This window comes from Gymnodraco acuticeps, unplaced genomic scaffold, assembly GCF_902827175.1.
Source record: "Gymnodraco acuticeps unplaced genomic scaffold, fGymAcu1.1, whole genome shotgun sequence".
NCBI classification, from domain to species: Eukaryota; Metazoa; Chordata; class Actinopteri; order Perciformes; family Bathydraconidae; genus Gymnodraco; species Gymnodraco acuticeps.
This window is the reverse complement of record NW_022989977.1, coordinates 2185666-2204400: the sequence shown is the minus strand read 5'-3', so window position 1 is coordinate 2204400 and position 18735 is coordinate 2185666. Positions and strand designations below refer to the sequence as shown.

The following is an 18735-nucleotide window of genomic DNA, read 5'->3' as shown; positions in this document are numbered from 1 at the left end:
GTCCAATATCATAAAAGACTTCAGATAAACCACAAAAGTACTGTATTATATATGTGACACATGGGAATGAATCACAAAATATGTAAACTCCGAGTCAAAAGAGACCATTTGATTCAATGTAAACGAGTAAATAACTAGCCGGATATATTTTTGTTAGTCTTGAGATTATAAATTCAACAAAATATTTTATTGAGAAAAGCTTGGATGAATAATGGAACTGCCATACAATAACTTTATACTGTACTCTATATAACTATATATATGAATTTCAAGCTAACTGAACAATAAAAGGGCAGTATAAATTCATGTGACAAAATCAAAACCTTCTTCTAAACCTCTTAATCTAAACGAACAGACATCGTAATGGCGTACATAAGACCACCTCAGGTCAAGAAAATGAGGTTTTGAGGTCAAAAAGGAAACTTTTCCTCGCATCGTTTCTCTCCATTAACAGAAAAGATGCAGAGTGCAAACTTAATGAAAAATATTCTGGGAGCAGCTTCCCCTTATTCTGCCACCAGAATATCAACAGCCTCCAGTGAAAAACCCATTTCAATTTGGACTTGAGACCACATTTCCTATTTCCCCCCGTAAGTTATTAAAGTGGCACCAGGAGGAGGTGTCTGAAGGTCAAGATGAGAAGCCCAGAGAGAGATTGAGGGGAGATGAGGCAAAGAGAGGACGAGGGATTGAGACAATGAGTAGAAGAAAAGGTAAGAGAAAGAGATGAAGGGAATGGACTTCTCTGCTCACTCCTACCACTCATCCATGTCCACTTCCCTTTTAATAGATTTCTAGCATGGCCTCCTCCTCCACCTCCTCCTTCAGCAAGCCTGTAGCAGCTCAAAAGATTAAAATGATAACCAACAGTAATGAGGTCCTACAGGACTGCGGCTGCATGACTAATCGAAGGGCAAAATGTACAGAAAGGTTCAGGATCGAGACTTCAAAGGCCTACAACGGTCGGTAATATACAGATTAAGCAGGGGGGTTGATTTGAATCACGATGACGCAGCATTACCAGCTCACAAAAGACCAGGGTGTGTTCCTATATATCATCTGAAGTGCTATTTCAAGCAGCGCATTCACAACAGCTGGAGAGCCAATTCATTATCAGATGAGTGGATGTGATTCCTGCTCCTGTTTGCTGCTTTCATTTACAGTATGGAAACTACAGACATGTTAAGCTATTTGGTTTGCAAATCAGCATCAGCCTTGAACCCCCATGGAAACATAGCTTTTAGTATATTGCTTACTGCCTGAATAAGATTCATGGTAAACTGCAGCATTGCAAAACTATCTGTCAAAGTAAGTAAGGGACAATGTGCAGCAAGGCGGTCATTATGGGGAAAATAACACCCGGCAGGCTGATCAGGGAGCCCGACGCGAAGTGGAGGGATCTTGATCAGCCTGAAGGTTATTAAACGGCCAGATACTAAACAAACAAACGACTCGACTCCAAATATTCATTGAAATTATTTTATGGACTTAAAAATAATCGTATTTCTTCCGCTAAGTAAAAAATACTCCGTTCCATGGCGCACCAAGATGTAAGATTCAAGGCTTTTATTGTCATGTGTACATTAGCTACAGTGTAGATATATCAATGAAAAGCTTAGGTCACCGGCTCCTCCAACAGTGCAACACAATAAAATAGTGCAAGTAAAACAAAATAGAAATAGCTGGAACTGCGACAACAACAACTTTACGGCAGCACTGTCCAAGTCTGTTTTAAGTATCTGAGCCACTAACAAGTCCTTAAACACTTCAGAGCCCCTACCGTGTTCCTGTTAGTGTTCACTTCCTGTCTGCCTTCTTCTGCTCATGTATCTGACGTCCAGCGCTCCGTCTTTTAACCTTTTTTTCCTTTCTCTCCCTTGATCCTCCTTAGCAACGGTCGTTATAGTCCTTGACAGCGGTCTGTTCTACTGTATAAACAACGTGTCACATGTTCTGAATTGAACAATCAGAATTGAGTATTCAACTAAGTCGTGTAATAAGTGGTAGTAGTAGAAGCTTGTTTACATGACTCATATTAGAGGAACTGCATCAAAATCAAAGTTTTAAAGTTCCCACTAATTTATACCTGACAACTCCTGAAATACACACATCAGCATCACCCCTGTGTTTCCTTTGTTATCGCTTGAAGCAGTAATTACGTTGGAAAAAATACATCTTTTTTTTATTGTCACTCCTCCAACCTCATGTTCTCCACTGGCAACTGCCTGAACGCATTGTGACAGGCTGCAGTTAAAAGCCTCCAGCCTGACAGCCGCATGCTCGCAACCATGTGGTTTATTCACAAAAATACAGCTGTAAACATACAAACATTGTGTTCTCTGAACCTTAACACAGCGGGACGTGCTGAACAAATTCATTGGAGCCTTGGTAGCAGGCTGAGTTTATATTCTGGTTTTTGGATTCACATGCACTTATGTCTGCCTTGGATCTCTGACTGAGTATTTGATGCTGGTTTATGCATCTTTATTCATCTCTTGCTCTCTTCCTTCCTCACTGCATCCCTTCTTCCAGCTAGGCATAGCCAGATGAACCCTTCAGCTTGGTATTTGTAAAGCAGCCCCTACCTTCTTGACGTAGCCCTGTATGAGCTCTGGGGTGGGCACCTGCTCCGCGGACAGACACTCTTCCAGCTGTAGTTTGTACGGCGGGCAGACAGGCTGGCTCCTTTCCACCCTGCAGGAGCCACAGTGGGGGGAGGGAGGGAGGGAGGGAGGGAGGGAGAGGGAGAGAGGACAATGAGTTTCAGCCTTTCAGACAGCCAGCCTGCTGGACAACGACACGTAAGGGTACCCATGCATTCACACACATGCTCATACACATTCACAGACAAATGTGTACAAATATTACAGCCATCAAACATCCACAGGCTGTTATCAAATCTATAATACAAAAATAACCCCCTATCAACAAATTACAAAGTATCCAGAAGCTTTGTTAATGGTTTTGTTTCCCGGTGGGAGGCAAAGAAAAATACAATAAAACAGTTAGAGTAAGCGAGACAAAGCTCCTCATGGATGAAAGAGAACACATGGGGAGCACAGAAATCAGGAAATTCAATGCAAATCCTGTCCGTCCGTCCCAAGACCTTCCCGCTGAGGCCATATCTGTATTTCGAGAAGGGAGAATCTATTTATAAAATGTTGTATTTTCCTATTCTGTCCTCTGGAGGAAATCCCAGAGCGAGCCCTGAGGAGACGAATGCCCCGGCTCCCACCTCCCTGCCTCTCATCCTGTTCACAAGGGGAAGACGCCTCACACGCCCTTTTCCTCAGGAGGCTTCAGAGTCTTACAGTATAGTATGTGTGTGTGTGGTTGTGTGTGAGGGCTGTGTTTGTGCTCTGCCAGGACTCTGCATTTACACGGACCCCTGATGTGTTGGAGGGTAAAAGATGCATGCGTGCATGCTGCTGTGTGTGTTAAAGGCTGTCACAGTTCATGCAAAGACTTCCCTCTGAGTGCAGATACATGTCCTCTGTCTGCTTTACCACAGACCACATTTTTCTGACATGCCCCCCTATTGGATGCAGATCGAGCTGTCTAATGTATCAATTATAAGTGACGTTAAGGAAATTAGTAACCACCGGTTCATGTCTTGCACTTTACACAATATAGTTTGGGGCATAACTCCCTTTTTTAACGTTTCTATTTCAGTACATAATAAACCAAGTAGATAATGTGTCAGGTTTGAGCTCAGAGTGTATTTTTGTTTTAACCCATGCAGAGCCTAGCTTGCTGTGAACCCATTTTTTCCCAGTCTTTATGCTAAGCTATTTTATCTTTACTCTTATTATTGATCCTGCCATTATAAATATTACAATTTAGAGGGACACTCTATTCATGTAATGAGTATTAAGTAATTAAGTGACATAAATGTAGGTTATTTTCAGAAAGAAAGTTAGTCCCTACAGAGTTATAGGTCAAGATCCAAAAACACTAATTCCCATAATGTAAAGCGCTTGGAGGGGTCGTAAAGACCTGATAAAGCGCTATTTAAGTACAGTCCATTTACCATTTTGGAAGAATCACTGTTATCACTTTAAACCAGACTTCACAGCATAACCAATGCACCCCGCTTATGTCATCCAAATAGAAAAACACGTCTGCTCTACTCTCACTGACACCCGTCACTATTGCACATATCGCTGTCGCAGCACACGGGAGCAGAAACTGGGCCGACTGACTCGTTAAGTACAAACTTCACACGCTCTGTGAAACATTTATTACAACGTGCAGAGAGCTGCCTCTCGTTTTTTTCCCAGCGTCATAACATTCAAAGGCACGATGGCAGAAGCCTGGTGGCACTGTCAAAAAAGGTGGATATCCCGCAATGGTTGCGACAGAGATCACAACCTACCAGCTTTGTGCTCCTGGGATATCTTCAGTGAACAACACAGAGAGTTACAGACAGCCAACATAATATATGTAGAGTTCTGAAGTGCAAACTTTTGCTGTCTTTTCTTTCTTACATTATAAATGATTATTACCTGCATCATAGACCTTACACAACCAGTTTTGGAAACAATACTAAGCGGTCTGCTGCTGCACTTGTGTGTTAAGAGGCAGATTAAAGTAATGGCATTGTTATGGTGATACCATTTAATTTGTATTATTTAATCTAACAATACATCTACTGTATCAATACAATGAGAGATGTTTTAAATCAAGGACTGACCCTTGAGCACTGTAATTTAATTTAATTTGGGTGATCAAATGTTTTGCACAAAAGTGTCACTTCCCTTGCAATGAATAGCTCATTTTGGAATAAAACCCTGAATACAAAGAGACTATACAGCAGTTATAGCAGCAGAGAGAGACCAACAATTGAAACGCTGCACTCAGTCCTGGAGGGAGGCCTCAGGTTAAAAATAGCAGCTGCATCACCTGCAGTCCATCTTCTCTGTGGTAAGCAATGACTTTTCATGCAGCGTGCAGCACAGCTGTCAACCTCTGAGGTCTCACGTGGTTAGATGGGTGTCAAATGCCTGCCTGCTCGCCCACCTACCTGGAGCCCCCTCCTGGGTAAATACACCTGCTAAACCCCCTCCCCCTCCCTTTCCCTTGTCTGCAACACAGATGGGTCACATGCTTTGTTTCGCCGTGGAACATCTTTTTCTTGGACTAATCTCTCCCACTGGAGCTGAACGTTCACATGGTAACTAATTGTGAATTACCTGTTAATGGCTTCTTTTGTGAGATGTTTTAGCAGTGGAGTCGCTACAACATTTGTATGTGCGGTTTCCAATTATGCAGTGTTCACTGGGGTATGAAAAGGGATTGTGTTGACATTTAGTTGTTTTCCAGTGGAAGTCAAATGGTAGAAAATGTCGACAATAGGTTTAGTCTTTGTTTGTTTAACAGTTATACCTCCCAAAGTAGCACACTGAGGAACAATTCACACTACTTTTTAATTATAGATGGTCACCATTTGTGGTAATTTGCGTTTTATTTCATTGGTGGTTCTGTAAGTGTTAGCTCTTTTAATTTGTCTGCTCAGGCATAGCCACTAAAACGTATACCAACTTTAGGGAGGATACTGAGACTTTAACCAGAACAATAAGGACCCTACTGGAGATTTAAAAGAAAAAACATTATCCATTTCGGGGTCTACAGCCGCACAAGCAACACATAAAGGCAGTACTTAGCATAGTGAGCTAAGAGCCAATTAATTCAAATACATTTGTAATACTAATCCCGTTCACTAGTTTTGGTTTAGTATGTTACATTTTCCCTTCAAACACCCAGTAAAGTGAGGCTGATGGAAGTGTTATTAATTGGACTGTTTATGGTAGTTGATCATAAACCAAAATACATGACAAAGTACATTTTGGCCAGCTGATGATGCACAATGAAAATCAGGGGATCCCCAAAGTCATTTGGATACATCACCTGGAGATAATGGAAAGCTGTTTATAATACTGCGCCAATACTTTGAGTAGATGTTGAGATAGTTAACTGAATGAGTAAAAACTTTGACTGGCTGGTGGCTATAGAGTCAACCGGGCTGTTTACCTTGGATATATGCAGCAATGTTGCAGCAATTGTTGCAATGGTTGTCATGATATTTCAATAAAATGAAGTCACTGCATCCGATGGCAATTGATGAAATGGAATGGTCATCCATTCAGAAGTCTTTCAGATATGACCGTATGGACCAGAGTAGTGGACCGACCAATCGCCATCCATAGATCCACATCACCAATTAACACCAAATGTTCTGCATTTTGAGGCTTTAATAATTACATTGGAATTGCAAGTTCCGAGTCTCCTTTGATTTTACTCTTATACAAACTGCAGCTTAAATCATAACGGCATCCCTTCTTGAGCACAGGACTATTATTTCACAGCAAAGATCTTGTTGAAACAAAAAATCGAATCAGGGTTACAAATTGTTTAAAAAGGATTCTTGCTAAGAGAGCAGCAAAGTAAGTAATTAAGTAAAATATTTTAAGGTATTACTTTAATGCAGTCTCTTTTAGGAAATAGCTTGAGAGGATTTGAATGGCCCTGTATACAATAAAAGCTTTTCTCATGCTACAGAAAGAAAGTCAAGGCTAAATAAAACCATTTCCACATCGTAGTCTCTGAAAATGTGGAATCACTCCCGTTGAGCACAGTTGAATAACCCACCTCCATTGCTATGACGACACAGTCAGGGAGCAACTGAACCCATGTTTAGCACTGTGTCGCTGCGGAGCTTCAATAATGGAGCATACCTCTCAGAATGTCACATTTTCACACGTTTGTGAATAGTTGCACCGGAGCAAATCCTCTAATGGTTTTTAGGCCGTACCTCTTTATTTTCCTCTACCTCCATCTCCCTCTCACACTCTCCACCCCTTCTCCTCCCTCTCAACCCCTCTCCCTCTTTCAATCCCTCTTTCTCTGCCTGAGCACATGGTAGCTTCTTGCAATTACCCAATAATGATGAATATATCCCATCAGACATTGTCTGCTGAACTGTAACCCTATTTCATTGCAATCAAATTGAACACCGGGAAATTTGACAGTTGACATTTTACATTTCCAAACGGTCCAATCCATCCTGTCTGCATTGCAGGTTTTTTTCTTCCTGTTTCCCGCGGCAGGTTGTAACAGGGATGTGGTTTCTGCTGGTGACAAATTGCCTTCACGTTTTCTAAAGTTATAACCCACTTAAGCAGACATTTACAGATGACACACCGCTGTATGTACACAACCTCTGTGTACTTCCTGGCTGTGGATTATTGCAGTGTCACCTCTTCCATGTACGGAGTCTTGTTGGCTGAGCTTTTCACACTGAGGCTAATACTGCAGACACATGACTGTGATTATATCCTCAGGCATACTCTGCATGCTTTATAAAGAAGTCATATATACAGCTGCTGTTCACCACTCAGCTCCTCTACCTTGACTTTTGCTTTGTTTTTCAAAAGCTGTTCTCTTTGGAGCGACGGATGAATGGCTGCTTGCTGTCATGCTTTCAATCCCATTCACTGTATTCCCACCAACATCCTCCCTGTCTTCTTTTGATTGTCTGGGTCTGACAGTGAAGGGAACTGGAGAAGAGATGCTCTGCTTTTTTGGTTTCTCTATTTTCTCTTCCTTCATTTTCACCTGGTGGAGATTTGGATTCCCCTGGGCTGGTGCTGATGTGAGCAGCTGTCTCCACGGTGACAGACGCTGGAGATAAAGTCCAGGCCCTGCTTTCGGCCAGGGCCATCAAAGGATGGTAGACTACTCTGCCCTTTTCACTCAATATCCCTCTCTCCTTTTTTATCCCATTCAGTCTTTTTCTGTCTTTCTCTTTTTACTGCTTTTACACTCCAGCTGTGCATTTCCATTCTTCCTTTCTTTCCCCTCATGGTGTCTTTTTCTCCAGAGTCAAGCAGGCATTCCCTTTTTTAAAGAGAGATGCAGTCCATTCAGCTGTCACCTTTTCATACTGAATCAATATATCCGTTGTGCAGATTTGCAGCAGAGAGGTGCTGCTGGACTGAATGTCTGGGCATGCAGAAAGGGAAGCTGAGGAGTTTTGCACAACAGCATGGGAGGTGATTACTAATGGCCACAATCTGCAGGAAGGGAGGGCAGATAAGATGCCATGCATTTTAACTAAATGACCTTCTAAACGTGGCTGGTTGCCATGTTTTCAGCCCACAGTACATGACTTAAAGTTGCCTGTATTTATGGGCATTTAAAAAAAAAGAATGGTGCAACGTAATAGGAGTTATGTCCGGCAGCAAGTCACGTTCATTTTCTGAACTGGCATTGGTATCTTACTGGCTGTTCAAAGTCATGGATACACTCACACACATTAATGAACAACTGAGTTAAAAACATCTGGTTCTTTGATAATAAGTCAACCACAGCTCCCGGGAGAGTGTTTTAGTAAAAGTTATCAGATAACTGTCTTTAAAAACACATTTGCATGCACCACTAATGCTGAGCTGATAAAAATATTTAGCAGTTTCCAATTCTGGGTGAATTTTATCATTAACAATTGTATCATCTCCTTCCATCTACTTGGTTTTACCCATGATTAAAATCATTCCATTAAGCCCCTGTCACACTGTCCCGAAACCAGATGGCCACACGAATATGGAATTGGGAATTTCGCACGAAGATGGCCCCGAAGATTGGTCAACAGCCGAAGCAAGTACGATGCTTATAGAAGGCCACACGATGGCACCCGAACCACACATGAAAATATGGTCGTAGACTTTACTGATGATTTAGAATGTATCCAGACTCAACGTAAGAGCTTGTGCCTCCTCGGGGGGTGCTAACATTTAAACATACACTTTATTCTTTACTTTCTCCGTCTTTATATGTAGATTAGAAGATATTACTTATCTCCGTCATGTTGTTTCCATAGAGACAACAACTTCCTGTCAACAGCGTAAACTCACCTTCAAAATAAAAGCATCTAAATAAAACCTAAATTACATTCAAGACATACAACTGCAACGAAAGTAACAAAAACAATGTAATATCCTTTTCAGTTTCACAGAACACAAATTAGGTTATTTACATAATATGTTTACATCATTTTGTTGTGCAATAAATGCAATCTTGATGTCATCGTACTATAATACGATGGCTATACACGACGGCATTGCGAGGGCTTCACGTAGTCGTGTCGCCTTCCTAAGACAATCGGGCAGCTTCTTGTTTCCTTCGTTTTGTCTTTGTGAGGCGAAAAATGCCCGATGGCACCGATGATCACACGAAGATGACACGATTTGACAAGATGCCTTCATGAGTGCCTTACGAAGGGCAAAAAGGACACACAAATTCAACATGAAAATGAACCTTCGCAAGGTCCTTTGGCAATTTTTTAGCATGCCAAAGATTTTGCCACCGTTCACGAAGTTGCTGCTGGAGCCTGAGAAACTCCACCGGCGGTCATACGATGGCTTAAGATGCCCTCACGAGTGGCCCAATGTTGTTACGATCAGAGCCGAATTTGAACATTTCCTTTATCGTGTCCATCTGGCAGAGGTGGGACCAAGTCATTGTTTTGCAAGTCCGAGTCAAGTCTCAAGTCTTTGCGCTCAAGTCCGAGTCAAGTCTCAAGTCATTGTTTTGCAAGTCCAAGTCAAGTCTCAAGTCAGGATGGGCCCGTTCAAGTCAAGTCAAGTCCTAAACTTTGACAAAACGAGTCATAAACAAGTCATTATGTGTTTTTCACCAAATGTAATGACATCGATCAACAGAATAATACTTAATAATCAAACAGCTCTTTATTAGTCACATTAATAATTTAATAATCCATTTTCTCTCTGCTGGTAAAGTAACGTGTGTTTTTCTAATTTAAGAGGGATCAGTAAGGTAAGGCTACCGTGACGGTTTGATTCAGAAGGAGTTTAATGGATAAGATCCCTGATGTTGAGGTGACCAGAATGTTTATTTCTACTGTGTACAACATGTTATAAGGGACCCACAATCTATCTTTATGCAAGGGATAATGTGCAGCGAGGCGGTCTCTATGGGGAAAAGAACACCTGAATCTAGATCCCTCTGCAGGTGGTACTTTAAGTATATTTTGATGCTAATACTTTTGTACTTTTACTTGTAACATTTTGAATGCAGGACTTTTTATTGTACAGGGTTCCTGCAGGTTTCGCCAACTCAAATTTAAGACTTTTTAACACTTTTTTAAGACCACTTTGAATAGAATTTAAGACCTATTTCACGGCAATAAAGTATGAAGGAAAATGTAAATAAAGAAGAAATACGTCCCATAATCACTTACAAAGTAAATGTATTCATGTTCAACATAAGAACAGTGACTGAACACAACAGCGTAACAGTACAGAACTGTGTTAGCGTGTTAGACAAAAAGTGTGTGTATGTGTGTGCGTCTGTGTGTGCTTGTGTGTGTGTGTGTGTGTGTGTGTGTGAGGGCTGTGCAATTAATCATATTGTAATCGCAATTACGATTTTGGCCTGCCACAATTACGAAAACAACATAATCGTAAAAAACGATTATTTTGCTTTGCTAGGTTGTGACAGTGCACTACAACATATTTGATCTAATTAATTTTTTAGTAATGTATCATTTATTTAATTAATTTTTGTATTGGTTTTTCAGTTGAATTATACGTTCAGGGTAATCAACAGTTAAAAAGATACTGTTCAAATTATTATCTGTTTTAAAGTTCAATAAATTGATGTTTTCAAAGTCAATGAATAATCGTATTTAATAATCGTGATATTAATTATTGACCAACATAATCTTGATTATTGCCATAATCGAGCAGCCCTAGTGTGTGTGTGTGTGTGTGTGTGTGTGTGTGTGTGTGTGTGTGTGTGTGTGTGTGTGTGTGTGTGTGTGTGTGTGTGTGTGTGTGTGTGTGTGTGTGTGTGTGTGTGTCTGAGAGAGAGTGACAAGAGCTATATTCAGAGCTCTGCTGCCTTGGCTACACTATTTCATCGTTGCTGTTGTATGATTGGTGTTTAGCTACGGTATTTAGCGTCTACAGCACCTCCGCTTTTAGGGTTGACGTAGACCCTAACTTAGCCCGGAGGTCCCCCGGTGTTGTTGCGGGAGCTGCTGCATTAGCTAACGCTGCACTAGCTAACGCTGCATTAGCTGCTGCTGCACTAGCTAACGCTGCATTAGCTGCTGCTGCACTAGCTAACGCTGCACTAGCTAACGCTCCACTAGCAAAACAAACACTAATTTCTTTTGCAAAAGGTGCAGCGGGCTTCAAACACGTTCCCTCCACTGGTTTCAACCAAGCACTAAATTAGATGTTTTCCAACCAAATACGGTTGAACTTACACTTCCCCATATTTATTTGTAAGTAGATTCGAAGATAGGCTACATGAGCTTAAGCTTGGTTGCTAGGTTACTAGCTGGGTGTTCTCCAATAAGGGGCCGGGGGAAACAAAGTTAGTGATTACTGGTTCCATGTTGATTTAATTCAATACAAATTGTTGGGGGGAACTGAAAGGCTATTACCGTACTGGTTACTTTGCAGCCCGGACATTTCCCCCAAAACACATTTAGACGCTATCGCAACATAGAAGTACCTTTCAAATCCGATAATTTTTAAGACCTTCTGAATCATATTTAAGACCTTTTTAAGGCCTTAAATTCTGATTATCAAATGTAAGACTTTTTAAGACTTGTTAAGACCCCGCGGGAACCCTGATTGTAACTTTTTTTAATTGTCTGAACTTCTCCCACCTCTGACAATAAATCCTGAGTGTTTACCCTGCTCTGAAGGTTATTTTCATTTTACAAATCCTGCACTCAGCTTTGCTTTCTCCAGTATCATTGAAAAGCAGCCGGATGCTGCTTCTTTTTTCGGTTTTCGCTCATTTCTTGACTTTTTCCGACGCGCTTGCATTTAAATCCGGCTCCCCGTCTCCCCGTCGCTCTGCACATGCTGTGCCCCCACCCTTCTTTCACATAATGGTATGATCCTAGTGTGTCCTCGCATATGATTGGCCGCATGGTGGCCCAGCTAAATAAAGACCCGCCCCTGCCTGCAAGGATTCTCAGCAAGAGTAGGAGCGGCTGAAGATTCTGCTTTCCCCGACGGGAGTCTGCTCTTCTAGCGGCAGCTCGCGATCGGCGTGTTGGAGACCTCTGAATTAAAGTAGCAAGTCACCTCAAGTCAGAAGGCTCAAGTCCAAGTCAAGTCCCGAGTCATTGGTGTTCAAGTCCAAGTCGAGTCGCAAGTCTTTTGTGATGTTGTCAAGTCGAGTCTCAAGTCATAAAATGTGTGACTCGAGTCTGACTCGAGTCCAAGTCATGTGACTCGAGTCCACACCTCTGCCATCTGGTGTCAATTTTGGGACAGTGTGACAGGGGCTTTAACCTTAACCAATCATTTCATTTGCCTTAACTTAACCCTACCTTAACCAAAGAAGTGACTGATCAGAAAAGTAAAGCATTTTTCTGTTTAGGAAGGAACTGACAGAAGTTGTTCTACCATTATCTCATAATGGAAATGTTACTGACGGCCTCATAACATTTAGCTTTTTAGTGAAACATTTATTGTTTAAATAAACGCAATCCTGATAAACAAAGAGGACTCAGATAAGAGGATCTATAGATGTGAGGAGTAGGACTGTAAAGCAATAGATTAAAAAAAATATTTCCTGTCATTTCCTTCTGGTCAGGTGATTGTCAGTAAGCAAGGCTTATCATAACCTCTTGCACCACCGCACAACATAACAGTACAAATGATAAAAACTGAAGGTTTGCGAAACTTAAATTAAATTGTCATGTTAGCTGTGATGAATTATCTCACACAGTGGATGATGTTTCATATACTGTATGACAGGAAAAATCAGTGAATGGTTTCATCAGAAGGGAGGAAAACAAGTCCTGATATCTCCAACAAACACAAGGAGGGGTGCGGGGAGAGAGAGAGGCATGTTAAACAGCTGGCACCAACCTCAAAGCAGTTTTTCCTCAGGACAACATTTCTGGAGCATCTCATCGCACTTAAACATTTCAATTATCATCAGCATACATTTGCACAAACCAATTAATGGTTTGGCTTCAAATTTTAGTTTTTTGATTGCATTATTTTTACTTTTCTTTTGTCATCTTGATGGTTTACTGTAGATGATAGTTTACTTCTATCGTGAGTCCTTACATTTTCTGTGGCATAGCTACAAATTACCTCTTATTTTATTTTAAATTAATCTTAAATGTATCTTTTCACTGTATTCCCATTAGTCATCCTCCTTCTCCTTTCTCAATATTATTCTTGATCCTCTATATACATTATTGTTTCTGAAGACAGCAACAACAAAGGCCTTGCACAGTAAGTCTCTTTAGTTTTTATATATATATATATATATAATATATATATATACAGTATATGTACATTTCCCCCGTTTATTACATTGTACAGCTGGAGAGAGACAGAAAGAGACAAACCTTTGCGACAAGGACTTATCCTTTTAGAATCTGTGCTTTAGTTTTAGTCCCGGTTTTGTTTCTCTTGACTGATCAGTATGCGGTTGCAGCAGAACTGTCAGGGCACAGCGGCTCTGATTATTACACTCCTTACTCTTGGTTGCATGTAATATCGAGTATTGGTTTTCTGCAGTTATTGTGTTGTCGCTGTGGGGGAAAGCGTTAGCTAAATGACTAAAATGTCAATGTAGATTAGTACCAGCGGTGTTGTGTTTAAGCTCAGCAGTCAAGAAATTACTAAAATGGTTTGTCAGCTTCCAGAAATGTGTTTTAAGCTGTGAGGAATCTGTGGTGGATTCTGCTCAAGAACAGCAGAGAGTGAGAAGATTTGTCCCGAACAATAAAGCTACACACTATATGCACAAAGACCAATGTAAGCCCAAACAGAGTTAGTATTTGTAGCTCTTAAAACACTCACACACACAGCGGACACACACCCTCAGACACATTCAGACACATTCAGACACATCTATGCCCTGCAGTGTTTTGGTAAACAGGTCTGGGTGTTCTCTGGACTTCAGACCAGACACAGCAGCTCCTGGGACTCCTGTCTGCATGTCACTCCTGCCAGGGAAAATATTTCAAGATATTCTCCCCTTAGCTTCAACCTTTTTGATTGTCATGTTTTTACTTCAACTGGGCGTGAATAAGATGTTCAGGTTTCATGACCCCTGGGACTTTTGGACCCATTTAGAACAAAGGATGGATTTTCCCAAAAGCTACAGCAGTTTTTCTGCTTACCTACAGAGATTGGTATTTATTTTTTTAAGGATTTTGGCCTGACAAAAGCAACTTCCATCGTCCATCACTCCTCCTACTGTACATGCCCTTCAACCACCCTTGGAGCTGCTCCCTGGCGTCATGCCTGGACAAAACGTGTGCCCACCCCCATATTTCCCAGGACAGAGGGTCTCGTAAACAGGGCTGGAGGGCAGATGTAGGGGGCGGCGGTGACTTTGGGCCACGCAGCCGGTTTTGGCTGGAGCACTAAAATAACTGAAGATGGAAGATTGAGATTATTGCTGACTCAAGTCCAAATGCAGCGGCCCACAGGACATTCGCTGAGCCAGATGTTGTGATGCTCTGGTGTCGATACTGAAGCAACACAGAAAGGTTGTACAGCTGATAATAAATGCTACTACACTCTTCCTTTTAGGTGGTTGCCATCGTGGAAATCGTTCTGCTTGAATGTATCCCCCCCACAACTAAAGATATTCTAAGACATAAAACAGGAGCCGTAAATGTATAACAATATAAACCCTTACACTGTATGTCGTTTACCACCTACCAATTTTGTACCATTCATCACTTGAGAACAAAGCTAAATCTGATTCCCATCAAGGTAGCTAATTACACCAATTAAGGTGCATTAGCGATCTTAACATTTTTTCTTAAGTGACCATAATGGCTGCATTATTTTGTGATAAAAGAGGAGTAGCTAAGAAGTCTGACGCCACAGTCTTTGTTTAGTAAAACACATCTCTTTTAGTCAGGGCCCTCTAACTTAAATTGTCAACCTTTCATCCCACTGATGATAGTGAGGCTTAATACTGTTAAAATACACCTTTATTTTAACTTGTGAACTTGTGGAAGAGTACATTTATCTTCTCCTTCTATAAAATACAAGAGTATTTTTCTGTATATTTCTGTAAAGGACAACAATAATTAGCCGTAAGTACTAGTATTAGACTGCTTTATGTGGCTTCAATCTTCTTTGAGCTGGCAATGTAACGGAAATGCTTTTCTTATAATGCTATGCATTACTCATTATTTCAAACCTTTAACGGCTAAATTGTCTGCAGAAACTGTAAGTGGATTTTTGAGTTTCCATTAGCTAAGGCTGGGGGGAACCTAATGTTTTGACCCTTTGACCCTTATTCCCATGTCAGATAATTACACATTTATACTCAAAATTGCTCTCATGTGGCTCTTACCCGTCGTTGAGTCGGATCAGTATGGCCCTGTAGAGCTGGTGCTGTGGGCTGTTCGACTCCGGACCACAGGGGTGGATGAACGGGTGAACGGACGCAAGAACAAAGCCCTGCTGGTAAAGCTCCTGCAGCTGACCCGGCAGCTCGCGCACCGATGAGAGGCGCAGCGTGGACGTCCCACCTGAAGGAAACAAAGGGCAACGAATACGTTAGACAAGGCAAGGCAAGTTTATTTATATAGCACCTTTCAACACAAGGCAATTCAAGGTGCTTTACAAAAATGAAAGACATTCAGACAAAGGCATTTAAAAACAGTCATTAAAAATAAAAAATAATAAAAGAAACATTAAAAGAAAAAATACATGAATAAAAAGTACATGAATACAAATCACATGAATAAAAAGTTACAGTGCAGTTTAAGATATGAATAGTTCACACAGAAGTTACACTTTACTGATGAACACAACGGCTCAGTTTCAATTAAAAGCAGAGACCAAAAGAAGAGTCTTCAGCCTGGATTTAAAAGTAGTCAGAGTTGCAACGGACCGGCAGGTTTCTGGGAGTTTGTTCCAGATATTTGGAGCATAATAACTGAACGCTGCTTTACCATGTTTAGTTCTGACTCTGGGGACAGAAAGCTGACCAGTCCCTGAAGACCTGAGAGATCTGGATGGTTCATAATTTAGCAGGAGGTCAGAAATGTAATTTGGGCCTAAACCATTCAGTGCTTTATAAACCAGCAGCAGTATTTGGAAATCTATTCTTTGACACACAGGAAGCCAGACAGTGTAAAGACTTCAGAACAGTGTGATGTGATCCACTTTCTTAGTGTTAGTGAGGACTCGAGCAGCGGTGTTCTGAATCAGCTGCAGCTTTCTAATAGTTTTTTAGTGAGACCTGTGAAGACACCATTGCAGTAGTCGAGTCTACTGAAGATAAAAGCATGGACAAGCTTTTCCAAATCCTGCTGTGACATTAGTCTTTTAATCCTAGATGTATTCTTTAGGTGATCGTAGGCTGATTTAGTAATTGTTTTAATGTGACTGTTGAAACTCAGGTCAGAGTCCATGACTACACCTAGATTTCTGGCTTTATCTGTTGTTTTGAACATTGCCGGCTGAAGCTCTGCGCTAACTTTTATACGTTCTGCCTTGGCTCCAAAAAACATTACCTCAGTTTTGTCTTTGTTTAATTGGAGAAAGTTCTGACACATCCAGTCATTGATTTGTTCAATGCACTTACTCAGTGTTTTAACTGGAGAATAGTCTCCTGGTGAAATGGTTATGTAAATGTGTGTGTCATCCACATAGCTATGGTAACTTATTTTGTTGTTTTTCATTATCTGAGCCAGTGGTAGCATGTAGATGTTAAAGAGAAGAGGCCCCAAGATGGAGCCTTGAGGAACCCCACATGTCATATTTGTCAACTCAGATGTGTATTTACCTATAGAAACAAAGTTGTTCATGTCCTTTAAGTAGGATTCAAACCAATTTAGAACTGTTGATGAAAGTCCCACCCAGTTTTCCAGTTGGTCTAGTAATATGTTGTGGTCAACAGTGTCAAACGCAGCACTGAGATCTAATAATACTAACACTGAAGTTCTGCCACTGTCTGTGTTTAAGTGGATGTCATTGAATACCTTTACAAGAGCAGTCTCAGTGCTGTGGTTTGGACGAAAGCCTGACTGGAACACATCAAAACAGTTATTTAAATGAAATAAATTACTCAACTGTTGAAAAACTACTTTTTCAATGATTTTACCTAGAAATGGGAGGTTTGATATGGGCCTGTAATTGTTCATTACTGAAGCGTCTAGATTATGCTTTTATAAGAGTGGTTTAATGACTGCAGTTTTCAGGGCCAGTGGAAAAACACCTGAGTGAAGAGATTTGTTTACTATATGAAGTAGACAATACAATTTCAATGGAAACATCTTTGCTGCTGAGTGCTGTGTTGTAAGTGCATTTGAAGAAAGTTGAGATTTTGCCTTCTGATTATGGTGGAAATGCTCAATTTTATACATGCTAATACCAGTTTTTTATGCCAATCATTTGTGATAAGAAGCAGTACAAATCACTGGTAACTGGCAAAGTGAGTTTTAAAATGAATGTCATTTCTATTGTCAGTGTAATGTCCCTTGCACTGTCAGCTTTTCTTCCCCTTTATCCTCACAACCTCCCTCTACCCCCTGCCTCAACATAGACCTTTCCAGACCTTGTCAAACCCCACCTGTCAACCAGATGCCTTTAATTCTGTCCTGCCCTGTATTCCTTCCCTGTTGCACCTGGCATGTGACATTTATTTTAATTTTATTGAGAACGATTTAGCACCTATAGTTGTTCCAGTCTTCATACAGCTATGCAAGAAATATGAATGGCATTGAATAAATGCAGGTAAGTCTAAGATAAACCAATGAAAGGAAACATTTTCCCCTGCATTTCTTAGTATCTGGACTATTTCTGCCACTCTATGCAATTATGTAAATTGTAGTCCTTTTTCACAGCAGTTAGCCTCTTTTTGATTTCTTCCGTTTAATTAATGTTGGATTTCTTTGCTTTTGTAGAAAGGTTCTCTTACAGCTAGACATGTTCTCAAACTGCACTAAAACAGAAAACGAAAGAAGGAAAACGGCTTCACGAAAAATAAAAACAATACAAAGGCCACGTGAAGATTTGCAATTCAGATGCCAAATCTGATTCATTCGCAATTTGTTTTGGCAATTAGTACCACGTTTTCGCTCCATCCCCTCAATCTGGGAGTCAATAAGAGTGGCTCAAAATCCAATCAGAGCTGATTGCTTCAGCTCTGTATCACGGCAGCTCTTCTGACACTTGCTTTGATTCCCTATCAGCTCAACGTAACTGTCCAATAACAGCAGACAGGGACGTGACATTAATACAGTGCTATCAGTCAGTGGCCAGCTGTTTAAAAAAATAAAGTTTTGGACATAGTGCTGCGCAAAGCTCTTTCTCAGCGCTATTTTCTCCCTGCCACCTCCCTGAGGGATGACAACCTGCAGCAGACAGCCGCTGGTGACTGCCTTTCATGAAGCAAGCAGCTGTGTTACAAAAAGCCACACGCAGCTCCTGTCAGGCAACATCGGCCAATCAGGATGTATGGTAATGAGTTCGGGAGGGAAGAGTGGTTCAGGTTCAGGAGTAGGAGCAATTAGATTAGTAAATGGAGAGCTTGATAGCAGGAAGGAGAGGAGGATGGATAGGAAATATGGTGGAAGGAACAACAGAGAGGTCCAAACAGAGAGAAAAAACTGAGAGATGGTGCATGGCCCCGGATGCATGACGGCTGGATCCCAGCAGAGCGCTGTACGCGGCAACATTTAATACAGGCCAAACAGCTGGG

General features: G+C 41.1%; 1 protein-coding gene across 2 annotated transcripts in view; it reads right to left on the bottom strand.

The window, feature by feature from the left end:
* Nucleotides 1-18735, bottom strand: part of LOC117543245 (raftlin-like) — a 100937-nt gene that overhangs the window by 39318 nt on the left and 42884 nt on the right. For both annotated transcript variants that reach the window (XM_034211391.1, XM_034211392.1), the window contains exons 3-4: nucleotides 15379-15556; nucleotides 2586-2694 (exon numbers count right to left, since the gene is read on the bottom strand). In XM_034211391.1, coding sequence (XP_034067282.1) covers nucleotides 2586-2694; nucleotides 15379-15556 — 287 coding nt within the window. The remainder of the gene's footprint in view (nucleotides 1-2585; nucleotides 2695-15378; nucleotides 15557-18735) is intronic.